General features: G+C 39.0%; 1 protein-coding gene across 1 annotated transcript in view; it reads right to left on the bottom strand.

Annotated features, from left to right (window-relative positions):
• The window catches only part of LOC105860521 (ubiquitin-conjugating enzyme E2 E2), a 333,688-nt gene extending 319,632 nt beyond the window's left edge, over window positions 1-14,056 (bottom strand). Inside the window, exons 1-2 of the mRNA XM_012745322.2 lie at window positions 13,815-14,056; window positions 8,235-8,418 (exon numbers count right to left, since the gene is read on the bottom strand). Of these exons, the coding sequence (XP_012600776.1) occupies window positions 8,235-8,410 (176 nt within the window). The 5' untranslated portion in view covers window positions 8,411-8,418; window positions 13,815-14,056. The remainder of the gene's footprint in view (window positions 1-8,234; window positions 8,419-13,814) is intronic.
• Between the last annotated feature and the right edge of the window lie 2,901 nt (window positions 14,057-16,957).

Below are 16,957 nucleotides of genomic sequence, written 5' to 3'. Positions count from 1 at the left end.
ACCAAAATTCCTCGTTTAAACTGGAATTTTCTGCCACACAGAAATGGATCATTAGAATGGATCTTTCTGATTTAGAAGTTCTGTATTCTGTAATAGAACAACCCCATATAGGATGGAAAACTTATCATATTAAGTTGAATCCAAGCACCCTGACTGATCCAATCAAATGGTGAAGTAAAGAGTATCAGGATCTCATGCCAACATCTGAAACTGGCATCAAAATACATATGGTATTCCTTCCTGGAGCCTCTCAGCTGGAGAAGGTTGGGGCTTTCCAATTTTGACACTATTCCTTCTGCTAGAACTATCCTAATATTACATGAAAATTATTTTAATGTCATTACATGAGCTTCATGCAAAGAAAAAATATTTTTTTAAAACGTACTTCCGTCCTCATTGTTACTCTCTACTTTGATTTTTAACTACATCTAATTTCCTACATACATACATAAAGGCTGACAGTGCCACACGGTTCTCGAAGACTATATTTAGCAATCTCTTAACTCTCATTCATGCCTTATTAAATTTAGGGTTTGTTAAATCATATACAAAAACGAACTCTCAAAACCATTCCTTCTCCTTCACTTTTCTAAATATGAGATTATTAACAGCTGGATGCCGGTTATCCGGTAATTACTGTGATAGTATATGTACGATAGTTGACTAAAGTACTTTAAAAAAAAAACAAGAATTTGAACAAAAATATTTACGCTCAACAATAATTTCACTCTACATCTTTTTTCAAGACAACAAAAAGAACTACTAGAATAAATGGGACTCCCTCAACAGGATTGGTATCAACTCCCTAAAGGAACTGCATACTACTAATGTAATTTTCACTTCTCTAAACCATAGGATTCAAGATTGAGGAGGCATTATGCATAAAAGCAAGGCTAATAAATTCAAAGCCAAAAAACTTACACTGCTCACACCTGCTCTCTCTATGCCTCAGTTTTCTGTTCTATAAAAAGGTTAACTAAAACAAACCCCATGATTTCTTTTATCTCTGACACACTATAATTTCCTCCTAATATGGTTCCTATGATGTGGCCACATGCATACAAAGTACATATGGCCCATCATTATATAATAGATGTCTCAAAGATCTAATATAAATGAACATCTTTTATGGATTTCACACAAAAGTATTTTAATATAAAACAGACACTTCAAAACTCAATGGTAAAGTCCAGGTTAAAGATGGCAAACTAAGCATACACATTCACCTTCCACCCATACAGGACCCCACTGGGAGGAGATGGGGAATACAGAAAATGCAAAAAGGAATAAACAGCAAAGAGAAGGGGTGAGGTCGTCAATGGATGAGAGATGTGAATGCATTTCGGCAAGACAAAGCAAATGAGTGTACATCAAACAGGTTGAGAAGAGGCTGCAGAGTGTTAAAGGATATAATAAAAATATACTATTGCATTAAGTAGAGGGAAAAAAAGAAATCAGAAATCCCAGAAGAAAAAAAAAGATGTGTAAGAAAATCATAGATCAAATATGTAGGAAACGTAAATGTAAAATAATTGTAATTAAGTGTCAGGTGGTAAGAGAAAAAAAAGTTTGACCTTTTTTGCCTAAATGCTATGACTCATTAGGTAGCCCACAGATCATGACACTGGACTTGCAGGAAATCTAATCCTAATACGATGTTTGGTCTGGCATTAAATATCTATAGCTATAATAAATGTATGCACAATTCATTGGTCTTTTACTTATAGACACAGCACAGAAGATGGGTTGTAGCTGCACCCATATACAATGTAAATGCTACTAACCTTAAAGATGTAAAATTAAGTAGAGCTAAAATAAGCCAGCTGAAAGTGGATGGAGAATGAAGGTGTTAATATCTACATTTTACAAAGTAGAGAATCAAAAAATCTGTTGAAATTTTAAGAAGAAACAGAAGCTTAAATGCATTTTTTAGAGTATAAAAACAACCAATAATCTTTTTTTTAAATGCAACTATCATTAACTGGGAAGAAGGAAAAGGAAAAAAGAAGAATACGTAAACTAAATCCTCATATTCCAGAGCAGGGAGTCAAAGGATATTATTTTAGTTAACAATTCAATAAATAAGAAATAAGTACACTATTTAGAGTAATGCAGAAAACCAATAGAATGACTAAAACCAAAGACAGCTAAAACAGTGTGCCTTTAGGGAATGGAATTAGGACCACTGATGGGGATAGCGGGGGACAAAAAACTGTTGCTCCCCATTAAAAAAATCTGTGAACTGTAGAATTGGCTAACAGATACATGAACAATTTTTATAAATTGTTTTCAAACTGAGAGGACCAAAATAATAGGCATTCAAAAAAGCATGCTTAAACTGTCAAAGGAAAACTATTTTTAACATAAAAAAACTTTGGGATTTTCAAACAACTCGTCTTGCTTTATACTTATACTGATCCTTTTGATTTAAAAAAAACTGATAAATCTTATTTTTTGTCATAGAATTCTGTAACAGAATTTGAACCCCTCCAGATGCCTGTAATTCTAAATCTGCATTATTCAATAAAAAAGCAATTTATTGATAAATTTGACAACTCTGAGCAGTGAGTCAATATATTATATTTTGAGCCACTGTTACCTAAGAATGGTTCTATTTTTCTCAACAGAAAAGATTATACTAAGAATTGTTATTTAAAGGTCTGCAAGATGTCCTGCTGTTTTCAATGACAGCAATTCAATTCTATCTCAAAAGTTGTGATCATGGCATGTATTAAGTTTCTCAGTCTTGACGTGGGATAAGGAAATAGCTATTTGAAGCACTGTCCCTTAGGGTGAGGAAAAATGAAAAGTACCAATAATTCACACTTACAGTATACCTTTCACATAATGATCCCAAGCCATTAAAATGAATTAGATAAATCTCACAGAATTCTGTAAGTATCTGTTTTATCAGTCCCCATTTAAAAGATAAGAAAACTAAGGCAAGTTGTTTTACACTGCTAAGGCAAAAGACTGAGGCAATTATCTTGCCAAGTCAAACAAACAAAAAGACGTCTCTCTTATCAGACCTTTTAAGAAAAAAATATTTTAGACATAAATAACTAGACAGTTGCCTAATATTCCATCAGGCAGTGCCACTTCTTAGGTTATTATGGTACAGAATCAGCACTTGCACACAGTTACCGAGACAAGTCAGGAGCAATATACAAACTAAATTTCAATTTGTATGACTCTAATACCTTAACTGGTCCTGGAATGAATAAGAGTACTATAAGAGTACTGTGTGGAGGCCGGGCGTGGTGGCTCACGCCTGTAATCCTGGCACTTTGGGAGGCCGAGGCAGGCGGATCGCTCAAGGTCAGGAGTTCGAAACCAGCCTGAGCAAGACCCCGTCTCTACCAAAAATAGAAAGAAATTAATTGACCAACTAAAAATATATATACAAAAAATTAGCCGGGCATGGTGGCGCATGCCTGTAGTCCCAGCTACTCGGGAGGCTGAGGCAGTAGGATCGGATCGCTGAGCCCCGGAGATTGAGGTTGCTGTGAGCCAGGCTGACGCCACGGCACTCACTCTAGCCTGGGCAACAAAGTGAGACTCTGTCTCAAACAAAAAAATAAAAAATAAAAAAAGAGTACTGTGTGGGACTATCATTTGCTTAAAAAAAAGGCAGGGAGATCTTAACAAGTATAATTTGTTCAGACTTCGGTGAAGAATATGGTGCTGAAATTATACAGAATGGAGAAGACATGAAGCACTCATTTTAACACAAGAAAAATACAGCAGTATATAGGTACCTACATGTTTAAAACACACACACACACACACACACACACCTTGGGTTACAGAAAATTCAAGCCAGGTGTAGTGGGTCACACCTATAATCCCAGCACTTTGGGAGGCTGAGGCAGGAAGACCACTTGAGCCCAGGAGTTTAAGACAAACCTGGGCAACATAGTGAGACCATGACTCTACAAAAAAACTGTAAAAATTAGCTGGGTGTTGTGGTGCACACCTGCAGTCCCAGATACTTAAGAGGCTAAGATGGGAAGATTACTTGAGCAGAGGAGTTTGAGGTTACAGTGAACTATGATCTCACCACTGCACTCCAGCCTATGTCAGGGAAGGAGGGACGGAGGAAGGGAAGAGAAAGAGGAAGAGAAGGGAAGGAGGAAGGGAAGGGGGAAGGGAAGGGAAGGAAAGTGAGTGGGAGGGAGGGAGGGAGGGAGGGAGGGAGGGAGGGAGGGAGGGAAGAGAAGAACTCAAAACCTCACTCAGGGCCAAGTAGACCATGTGTGGACATGGAGATTCACAAAGTGATTTCTTAGCAGTTATTTAAAAAAAAAAAAAAAAACTTCATCCCACTTTCTGTATTCCCTTAAAGACTGCATTCTTGGTCACCTAAGAACCCCTGTTCTAACCAATGGAATCAACTGGTCAAAACCTTCCAAAATGAATTTAATCTCTCTTGTTTTACAATAGTCCTAGGGAAAAAACTGAAATTATTCTCAAGAAACCATCATGCAACTATTTATCAAAATTCGGTAAATATCAAAGCAGTTTCTAGAAAACATACTGCCATAGAAAATAATAAGCCCAGAGTTTAATTCTAAATGGTCATATATACTATGTATCTATGATTCTAAGAGACCACTGATTTAAAGACACATCACCAAATAATTGTGCACATCAATTGTAAGATGCATCCCTATTTCAGAAACATTAAAAACTTTTAAAATGTACATTTAGAATCAAGAAAAAACAGTAATTACAGAAGATTATCTATAAACAATACTACTTCATTTTCATGTGGAAAACAAATTCAGATGAGCTCATATGATAAAAGTTCACACTGGAATACGCTGGAATCAATCTGTCAACCTAACAAAAATTTAGAATCTGAAAGCAAATATTATTCCTAAAACAGTATTACATTGAGTGTCCAAAAAAAAACTCACACCTACTCTGAACAAATTTAGAATAAGTGCAATCTAAAATTCACATTTACAGATGTGTCAACATGTGAAAGCAGAAGAATCAATTCAACAAAGACCTCAAAATAGATGTTTTATTGAATTCACTAGTCAATTTAATCAAAATCAGCTAAATGTATCACTGCAGACATACTGCAATTACATACTTGCAAATGTAACTAGAGTGATATAGACATATCAAGAGAATAGGCTGTGATAAGAGTACATCAATTTTTTAAGAAACAAATTCTTGCTAAAGAAGAGCAAAAATGTATCAAAGATGTAACTATAAGCTTTCCTTTTAACTCTAAGAAAGACAAATTAATTTATACCACTGTTTCCCCACTTAAATGTTTTGTGTATCCTACATTACTATTTTGTAATATCTCAAAAATTAGATTTTTTAAGAAAGCATATTTCTACACCAAATTATTAATTCTACAATTATAGCACATTTTATATAACAATTTAGCACCTATGTGTAAAGCACTTTTCCTGAGTTACTTTAAGATGTATTTAATTACCGTATCTGAGTATTTCTAGCTTAACAATAGCATTAAGGCCTCCATGATTAATATATACTTCATTTTCCCAAAGTTTGTACCAAAAGGACTTGAAAAATATCACTGTAGACTTTTACTGACGAAATCTATAACTCTCAGCATCACTTTCTGAGAGCTTACCATGTGCCAAATAAATGCTTTATCACATTTTGTCCTCACAACAACCCTGTGAAGAGGGTACCATTATTGTCTTCATTTTACAAAAGAGGAAACTGAAGCTTAAAGCCATTAAATTATGCATCCAAGCTCACAGGAATGCTAAGTGATACAAAACTAAATTCAAAACCAGATGCTTTCTCTAGAGAGTTCAAGCTCTTCACTGATACTGATTATCTCATAAAACAACACTATTTGGGGAAGACTTCTTATCAGAATAAAAATCAATTGTCAATTAAAAAAGTATAAATTAAAATTTTATTTTGAAATACCACTAACTTTGAACCTTCAGAACACACTAGTACTGAGATCCTAATATCCATGCAAAATACAATCCTTATAATAAGCTCATGGTTCTAAGGCAACTAGTAAATAAATACTGTTATCCTACCATGTATGCTAGGCATTGTGGATATAATGGCAAAACTAAAAGATGCAGGTCATCATGATTCCCAACTTTTTTCTAGGTTCTTAAAACTCAAGCAGAGATGAAAAAAAAACAACTAATTTCACCATCAACTGAATTGGGGGAAGGGAAGGAGAGGGTAAGAATAAGCTTTTTTTTTTAATAAAAAAATAGTGGTGAAGCAGCATTTTTATATTTAAAACAGCAAATGGCCTGTAATCCTAGCACTTTGGGAGGCTGAGGCAGGATGATCACTTCAGGCCAGGAGTTCAAGACCAATCTGGGCAACAGCAAGACCCCATCTCTACAAAAAATACAAAAATCGGCTGGGCATGGTGGCACATGCCTGTAGTCCCAGCTACTTGGCAGAAGGATCGGTCAAGCCCAGGAGTTTGAGGTTGCAGTGAGCTATGATGATGTCACTGCATTCTAGCCCAGGAGACAAAGCAAGACCCTGTCTCAAAAAAAATAAATTAAAAAGTAAATGACTAAGTCACTTCATACACTGTCACCCATACACCAACTACCTGAAAACCTTTCTAGAAGAAGATCATGAATCACAATTTGAAAATCACAGATTCATAAAAATGAATTTGCCAATGGACAGATTCTTTCAGCCAGGAAGCACTCAAAAGATACTTCTTACTTTCGCCAATGCAATAAAACCATTTTCTATTTAGTGCCGATCAGTTCTGTTCTGGACTCTTCGTACACACCATCTCTAAACTAATCTATTTACAAAAGAAACAAATACGTTCTTACCATATTTTAACCTCATGAAATCTATCAGTAAGTTTGAATATATAATTGTATTTTCTATATACACCATAGTAAAATGAAATAAAAGATGACCCATGTATTTAAAAAATTCACATTCACACATTAAACAGTATATCCTCTTTAATAAGCAGAATTTGGTCTTTGATACATCACCCAAGAAGTATGATTTCGAGGTATTTTGTAGTGGTGCTCCCAGCTAAGGGAAAGGGTAGGACCTGGCCAAGGCAGGTGGAAGTCTTTGCTAAGGAGTAGTCATAAGAAAACAGAGTACAGGTGCAGCAGAACTCTATTCCTCAAAGACCTGGCCAACACATCCTTCCCCTCTTCTGATAAACTGAAGAGGCCCTGTGAAAACTCTCACTATCAGAAGCTAAGGACTGAGAGTTTCCTCATCTATGCAGAGCTACAATCTGTACTTGAAAATCTCTTACCCACCCACCCCAACCTCTTTTCTTTCATCTTTGGGAAATGAGTTCCCCCAATCCACACCATCCAATAACATATAAAGCTATCATTCAATATTCAGACATTCCACTATGCCTAAAAGTTACAGATTGCTTTTATTTACACTTCCTATTCCATAATACAAAACATATTAAAACAATGCAAGAAAAATAAAAACACGGGATCAGCAAAGACTCTACTAAATTTACCTTTCAAATTATTTTCCAAGAGATATTCTATAATGTAACAACATCAGTAGTAGAAAATAAACTGTCACCCAGGACAGTGGCTCACACCTGTAATCCTGGCACTTTGGGAGGCCAAGATAGGAGGATCGCTTGAAAACAAGAGTTCGAGACCAGCTTGGGCAACACAAAGAGATCCTGTCTCTACAAAAAAGTTTTAAAAATCAGCCAGACATAGTGGTGCACACCTGTAGTCCCTAGCTACTCAGGAGGCTGGGGTGGAGGATCATTCGAGCTCGGGAATTTCAGGCTGCAGTAAGCTATGCACCACTGCACTTGAGCAGAGTGAGATTGTCTCAAGGGGAGGGGAGGGGGAAAAGAAAAGAAGCTATCACTAACTATTTCAGTAGATTCTTAATATCTATTCTATGTAACTGAACAGAAAAAAATATTCATGGTCAAGTAAACCATAAATAAAACTATCATACTTTTACATTCAAATGCACTGTATATGCTCCCCTAACAATATATAAACATACACAAATACTATAGACACATATTTATGAACCAGCCATAGCCTTTAACTGACTTTAAATAAAAGTTCCCTATGGTTAAAACCATATAAAAAAGGTAATCTTGAAGAAAAAAGAAAAATCCATGATCTTTACAACCCACATCCCAGAAAGATAATTAAATGCAACAGAAAAACAAAACTTAAGATGATAAACTGATACCAAAACCAAAAAGGTTACGATAACTGAGGTACCTTTTAGCACTCGTTGACAATTTAGCAGCAGTTTTGCTGGATATTTTTCCCTCCTTTTTCTTGGGCTGGACTTGCTCTCTTTCTGGTTCTTGCTGAACACTTTCACGCTGGTCTCCATCGGAACTTCCTCCACTAGTGCTTGGACTGTCATCAACTCTTTGTGCCTCAGTGGACATTTTAGATCCTAAATTAAAGAATAAAAAATTATTTATTCGTCTATGAGGAAGACTACTATAAAGTGCCTCAAGCATAGAGAGAAAGTGAGTCTCAAGGTAGAACAAGTAAAATTCAATATATTCATAAAATGGATGTTGGCCATTTACAAAACAAAATGGTTTTGGAGACTGCTAAAACTTTCTGTCATTCATTCAAAATGTATTATGAAATAAAAACATTCAAAGTTTACACATAAAACATTCATAGCAACATTATTCATAATAGCCAAAAAGTATTAGAAACTCAAACGTTCACTAACTGATGAATGGATAAACAAAATGTGGTATACCCATACAGTAGATTATTACTTAGACATAAAAAGGAAGTTCATGCTACAAAACACATGAACCTTGAATGGTAAGTGAAATAAGTTAGCCACAAAGGACCACAAACTATATGATTCCATTTACATGAAATGTCCAAAATAGACAAATCCAGAGAGACATAAAAGTAGGTAAGTGGTTTCCAGGGGCTAAGAGTGAAAGGAGAATGAGGAGTGATTGCCAATACGTATGAAGTTTCCTTTTGGAGTGATAAAAATGTTCTTAAATTAGATAATGATGCTGTTGTACAACTCTGTAAATATCCTAAAAACCACAGAGTTGTACATTTTTAAAGGGTGAATTTTACAGTATGTGAATTACATCTCAATAATGCTCTTATAAAAAAAGAAGTAACCTAAACATTTGTACCCCCATAATATGCTGATATTTAAAAAATTATAATAAAATAAAATAAAAAATAAAAAAAAAGTAAGAAATGACTGAGGGCCTACTCTCTACCAGGCACTCTATTAAGCCCTTTGGCCCACAACTGCCAAAATTTGGACTAGAGGGCAAGCCAACTTGCTAAATACCATAACAGTGGTTAGTACAAATGGCCACAAGAACAGAGAAATGAAACAGGGCATGGGGGGAGGACAGCAACAGGGCACTTTCCAGTCAATACATCCTGAGGGCTGGGGTAAGGTTAAAATCCTCTAAATCAGTAATTTTTTTTAAGTAAGCCTTATGATAACAGAACAGAGGCCTGAGTGATTCTAAATAAAAACTGAACTACATGATAGTATCCACGTTGATCCAGCTATATGCTAAGCAACCATGTTTCATAAGAGATAGACATTGTATTGAGACACTGAAGTATTCATTTTTTTCCCACAATCTAGATGAAATATCCCTCAAGGCTTTCAAATTCCCTTTGCTCTGAGTTCATGCTCCCCAAGCAGCTCTGATTACCAACTCAATTTCCTCAATACCTTGATACTTAGGTAACTGTTATAACCTAGATAGTAGATAAAAAAAATTCCAGTACGTGAAAGGAATATTTGAAAGGAATATTGCTTCTCAACCGTCATCCTATCATAATCAATTTGAGTTTGATAACTATGAATATATCCCTTATGACCCAATTAGCTTATACTGTTCTGACAAATCCAGAAATGAACTGACAAAACTCATGCCCAGACTCTAAAAGGCCTTGTGCTCACCATGGTACTGGCACCTATTAATCACTTTCAGCACCACACAGCTACCTTTTCAGACACTTCTTCAAAACACAAAACTACCTATGTTTAAGAAGTGCCATTAAGATCACAAAATATGCCTTGCAAAGTCATAGGTAAAATGAACAAATTCCTTTAAAAACGATACTTTGGATTACTTAATTAAATTAGGACTTGAAATAAAACTGTTTCTGATATGAACAAAATAAGAATAGGTAAAAGAAAGATACCTCAAATAAAGCATAATTTTTATTACTTATAATTTAGTCCAAATGGATGGCTAATTGATACTGATAAAAATTCATCATCACCAAAGATTTAACTTGTAGTGTGATCTAAACCAAAGCAATTTTGTAATACAGATCTTTAAAGGATTGAAAATTTTAAGTAAGACAAACCAAAAAGCACTGCAAAAGAATGGAAGAATCAGAAAGCACAGAGAGGTAAACTCTCAGTAGAAAATACTAAATGCCTTTTCTGACACACCACATACCCCACTACCCTCTCTTAACCCCAACAGCTTTCTTCCCCTATGACAAACAAAAACAGGTACACCCAAACAGCTCTGAAACACACTGATGGGAACTCTACTTTTCTACCTATTCTGTAAATGGAGAGCATCATTCTCTACAGCTGTGACATCTTTTATGAGCACTAAAGTCACTTAATAGAATACTGAAATTTTATATCAGTATGTTTCACGTCTAACTCTAAAAGTCCTAACATATTTCCTGCTATTTTTTTCATTTTTATTACACTTTAAATTCTCATTCTTAGATTTAACATTGGCTTTTTTCATCGTACTTCTTTCAGTTAAAATATATCAGAAGGTTAAAACCTTGTAAGTATGTACATAATAGCTTATTAGATAGAGTAGATATGCACGGGAGTGAGAAAGAGAACAATTCTCAGGGAAAGGGACTAAGATATAGCAAAATGCTGCCAGCAATATTTTAAGAAATGTGAAATTAGTGAGAATCATTTCATACATTTTAAGTCAGAAGGAATCCATTACATGACAAATATGCAGGAACTTAAATGAAATAACATTCTTATACTGAGGCTGTATCTTCAGTTTAATAAATTATGATTGAATAAACTATGCCCAGAGTTTAAGTTGTATATGACATTAATTATAAAGCTGCACATTCTTCTCAATATTATTTAAGTGCATTTACATACTAATAATGCTATGATTACATAATCACTTAAAAAGATTTCTCAATGATGTAATCTGAGCCATAATCTGAAACTCAAATTTCATAAACTACTCCAGAATATCAGAGGAAAACTAAAGTAAAAATTAATCTCACTAGAGAACTATTAAAAATACTATTAAAATGTACAAATAGAGGCCAAATTTCTATACAGTCACAATAAAAAAAAATTATTTCCACTTTTGACCTAAAATATCTTATTTCATCCAAATCCTAATCTACAAATAACAAACTCATTTGAGGCCACTGATAACCACTACAGAAACTTTTAGGAATAAAGTTTCCATATCTTTTTTTCAAATAACAAGAATTAAGGGAATTTCTACTGGTTTTGTTTTTGAATGCCTGATTACAGAAAAGATACGGGAAAAAAATGACTATTGCACTCAGGTGCAAATAATTTTTATGAAGAAAAAGTAGTCTATAAATCATTTTAATTAGTTATAAGTATAAAATTGCTTTTTTCTCTCTAAAATACAAATGAATAAAAATTTTCTGAATTACAACTCTTTAAACGTTATCTCCTAAATTAGCGTTTTTAAATTATCTTTAAAATTAATTCCTAAATAGCTAATTTGAGCCGATTATCTCATCTACAGGGAAGATAAATTGAAATGCCAGGGTTATAAACACAAGGCGCAACTTTCCAATGATAGTTTCAAAGACAGATATACACACTGATATGCTTACTTCAAACTCAAAGGAACTCCTCCTTTTAAACACCAAATAGTAAGGTAGTCCTTTCTAAAACACGTATTAAGAGTTCAAATATTATTCCTTCTTCAACACACAAATTGTCTAAGTTTGTGTTAGCTGTATGCTCTATGTTGCAATTACAGTCCTAGAAATGATCAACATAATAGTAAATGAAACTCACGTGTTCCATAAAAATGAAATTATTTGGCTTGAAATATTAATGATAACATAAAAGCAACTATAGGCACTCCATAAATCCAGATTACTATCCAGATAAGTCTTCTAATAGTATCTAATAATATAAAACTACAAAAACACGTGTTCATTTGAGCTCTCATAACAAGAAAGCGTTTTATTCTGTCATCTGTTATCTCGCTGTCTTCCTACTCACGTTTCCAAACTTTTCTAAGATGTAGAATAATTCACATTATATACACAACATCTAGCGTCTATCCATCTTTAAACTTAACTGTAAAGGAGTTTAGGCACAAAATTATAGTGGAACACGCGATTTTGGAGGAAAGGGCACTGCAGGAGAGAGAGAATGGGCTATGACATTATATGAAAACACTCCATCTTCGGCATCAGCCCACATAAGGAACTCCAGAGAGCCAAGGAGCATCCAAACTGTCTCTGAATAAAGGCAAACATTTAGATTCTCGAGGTCCAGTCTGAATTATCACACACTCAGGAAACATACTTTTTAAAGAATCAGGGATTAAAAACCAATTAGAGCTTAAAACCTTTCTGAACCGCGAGATAATCTGAGGGTAAACCCCAGCAGCACCTCCTTTAGCAGTTTTAAATAAAAATCTTTGAGTGGACTCTCAAGAATACACAATACAAAACGATGACTCTCGAAAACATGCAAATGGGTCTCACAGCCACCGAGCACAGGATGATGTCTTTCTAAAGCGGCCTTAATTTCCTTAAGGGAAGACGGATTGGACATTTCTGGTGGGTCGTGGGGGGGTGGGGGTGGGGGAAAGCCACGAGAAGCCACGCTTTATCTTCATTAGAAATGGTAAAGGGCAAAATGATCAAAACATGAGGAGAGAAGGGAGAGGGGGAGAAGTGGGGCGGTGGGGGTTGGGGGGAGCAGGAGAGAACAGAGGGAATCCAGTTTCAAACCAGGCCAGTGGGGGCTGCAGAGGAGACACCAGAGGAAAACGGGCTTCGTCGCCAAACTGTGACAAGCACCAGGAATCACAAAAGACCAGGACAGCACACGCTCCACACCAGGGCACACACACACATGCACCCCCACAAGGTCTTCCCCGGGCGGGCCACCGGGGTGCGGCGGCGGAGCCAGACCCGGCACTCGCCAGCAGAGACACCATGTGCGGCAATTATGCAATTAGGGGAAACAGCGAAAGATCAAGCCGGGCACTTTCCACCGTGACATTTTATCCTGTACTTTTGCGAAGACTTAGTTCCAGCACGCGGCTGGGAGAGGGCAGGGGCTGCGGGGTGCGGAGGGCTGGGGAACTGAGAGCGGAACGGGGTAGAAGAAGGGCAGAGAGGGAAGGAGCAGGAGGGGGGGATGGGAAGGAGGGGTAGAAAGGGCGAGAAACGGGGGCAGGAGGCTCGCGGGAGGCGGCGCAGGGAACCGGGCACGCCGGGGCGCGAGGAAGGGGGGACGAGGGCGCCAGCAGTCCGAGCGCAGACCTGCGGCGTGGAGGGGAGGCTGGGAGAGTAGGGGGGACGCCCGCGCAGGGGAGGCACCGGCGCAGCCCGAGCGAATACCTGAGGGAGGGGTGTCCCTGCAGGTCGCGGGCTCGCACCGAAGCCCGGGAGAGAGGGCTGCCGAGGCGCGAGGGAGGAGGGGCCCCGGGGAGGCCCCGGGGACGGGATGTCCCCCGCGGACCGTCTAGTCACCGAAAGCCGGACCCACGCACCGCGCACCCGACCACGCCTGTCCCCGCCGCGCTCGCGCCCGCCCAGGCTCACCCTCAGCGCCGCCGCCGCCGCCGCCCCCGGCCGTTCCAGCTCCGGCTCCCGAGGCTGCTGCCCGCGGCTGCCGCTGTGGCTGCCCCTGAGTCCTGGAAAGTGAAGCCACCACCTCCGGGAGCCGCCGCCGTCGCCGCCGCCGCCCGGCCGTCCGCGCGCGCGCCCGCGACTGCGCGTGCCCGTGCGCGCCAGCCCGGGAGAGACCGCGAGAGCGCGAGCCCCACGTCGGCCGTGCGGCGCCGCGCGCCTCCCTCCGCCCCCCACCCCTCCTCCGGCGGCGCGCGGCCGCGAGGGGGCGGAGGCGGGCGCGCGCGCGGGCGGGCTGCCCCGTCGGCCGGGAGAGGGGGCGGGGAGGCTGTGGGGAGAAAAGTAAAGTGACAGCCGGGTCCCGCGCGCGGGCCGGGCTGTGGCGGGGGTAGGGCGAGGGGCGTCCCACGGGGAAAGAACGGCAGGGACGGGGAGAGGTGGGGGAAACCGAGGCTGAAGGGGCGGCTTGAGGGGAGGGGACGCGGGGACCTTGACGGGCACGCGCATTAAAGGGAAATGCTGGGTGGGGGTTGGGGGTTGACCGCAGGGGGCAGCGGGGAGAGGGGAGGCCTTTTTCCCCTGCCACCAACAGCCCTTTGGCTTAACACTTGCCGCAGAGCTTTCCCAAAGCATCTACAGGGACCGATCCTGTTGACACGCTAACCCAAACTTGTGGACGCGTGGTGCCCACATGCACCCAAGATAGGAAAACTTCACATTGGCCTGGAAAGTTAGCCCAGGCTAAGCCTGACTCTTCACCCGACACTGCAGCACCAAGGTCCTTCTGCCTTTTGGCTCACCCTGTCCCAGAACGCATGCCATTTAGCCCTGGGGTATTGGGAAGAAAGGTGAGGGGACAGAGGTGCTGCACTATCAGAGCTAGTGGGAAGCTGGCTTAATGCCCAGTTGAACGGTATGGGAGCAGTAGCAACACTGTGAGGGAACATTAGTTTCTCCTATAATCTTTACCCCAAATAACCATTAAATATATATATACTGTACTTGCTTTTGCAAATCCACCTTGCACGAAATTTCCCCTACCCCCACCTCCAGCCCCATCTTACCAATGGAGTGCTATTGCTGATCCTAAACCAATACTATGTAGAGACTCTGGCTATACGTGAAAAAGTTGTCCTGCCCAAACAGAGCTGAAGACAGAACCACCCACCATCCCATGAAAAGTGATAGACCTAGTGTATACTAAGTCCCTTGAACATAATCTAGTCACATACGTAATTAGGTGAGGAAAGCAAGCCTACAGGGTGCCCTGAGCCAAGCATGGGGCAATGAGCAGAGTTGAGAGCAACTTAAGCAGCCTGAAGACAATCGGTGCAATAAGACCAGAAGGCAGGAACAAGTCAGAAGCCATGCGTATGTCTGCAGCTGAAAATTCTTTTATCAAATGCCTTCTTGAAGAATTGACTATTGCTTTATATCATCCATGAAAATTGCTTCAAAAAAGTATTGGCTTCTAACCTCTTAAAATCACCACTGAGCAAAAAGTGGACCCATTCTTGTGTATCACTTCTGTGTGTCACTCAAGGTTATCAATAGGCCGTGTCACCCTTAAACTCTAAGATATACATTGGAGGATTAGAAATTAACATATTTCAGGATCATCAATTTTATAGCCACCTGTATCTCTCACATGGTGCAATATACTAGTAGGCATGGTACAATATATTAGTAGGAAAAAAGAGCATATTTAGAATAGAGCATCTCATAGACTGCCTTAAGTGTGCGTATAATTTATTTTACCTCATAAAACCTCTGTACATTATTATTTTCATTTTATCGACTGTGTTTTAAGAATATAGAAATATCAAAGCCTTCCATGTGCTTTGAAACTAGTGAGGATAGATGACAGAATATCCATTTCCTAGTTCTCTATCCTATTCTCCAAATAATCTATATAACATTTATATATACTCTTCTGTATATAGCCTGTTGATTTTTTATTTGTGTACAATGACTATTTTATAACAAATGTTCTTCAGTTACAGAAAGTATCAAAGTTGTTTTTTAGTCATTGGTCACTGTCACCTGGGCCAGGAATGCAGCAACTTCTGTCCTTGTGGAAAGGATTGGAGGAGGTTTCGCTGCTTAATTGCTAAAACTGTGGTTGCTACAGTACTTGTTTGCCTGCAGATGTTTCAACTGCTATTTAGTATTTACTAAGTTCAAAATGAGTATAATACAAACGAGAGTTACCATTTTTATTCATTCAAGGAATGTTTATTGATACCAGGCACTGTCTAGGTGGTAGGGATATGACATTGAATAAAAGAGAAAAATCCCTGTCCTCAGAGCTTCCCTATCTCTGACCCTTCTCTGTTTTACACTCTACATACAATTCATCAGCAAATTCTGTTGATTCTGCTCTCAAAAATATATGCTGAAAGTGTTGACTTCTTCCCAACCCTCTACCCACTGCTAATGCCCTGGTCCAAGCCACCATCATCTCAATAAATGTCTCCTACCTGATCTTCCTACTTCCCACTGTCCATCTTCCCTCCTGCCCCCACCACACACACTGGCAGTCTGAATGTACTTTGAAACAAGGTTAGATTATGGCTCTCCTTTCCTCAAAATTTCCAGTGGCTTCCCATCCTAGCGCAATAGCCAAAGTTCTTATAATTGCTACATTCCCTGCATGATCTGCCTGCCACCCCCAAGCAGGACCCTTCTAACTTCACATTATACAATTTTACCCCATCCTCATCTCCTTCCAGCCACACCAATTTTGCTATTATAGAATACCCCAAGCATTCTTCAGCCTCAAGACTTCTGGACTTAATTCCTATCTCTAGAATATTCTTCCCTCCCACCCTTCCTCCAAGACTTTCTCTCCCTTTCCTCTGCTTTATTTTTCTCCATGATCATCATATAACATAATATATTTTTCACATGTTTATCTCAGTCTCCCCCTTCTTCTACTTCCTTCTTTCTTCATCCCACCTCCACCCCCACATAAAAGCATCTTGCAAAAAAGGATTTCGTTGGCTGAGGTTCATGGCTATATATATATTCAATGTTGGTTGAGTGAATGAAATTGACCTTTTTCAGTTGATGACATAATAGATACTGTTTTAATTTCTTCAATAATAATAATTAGC

This window comes from Microcebus murinus, chromosome 1, assembly GCF_040939455.1.
Source record: "Microcebus murinus isolate Inina chromosome 1, M.murinus_Inina_mat1.0, whole genome shotgun sequence".
NCBI classification, from domain to species: Eukaryota; Metazoa; Chordata; class Mammalia; order Primates; family Cheirogaleidae; genus Microcebus; species Microcebus murinus.
This window is presented reverse-complemented; position numbering and strand designations above follow the sequence as displayed.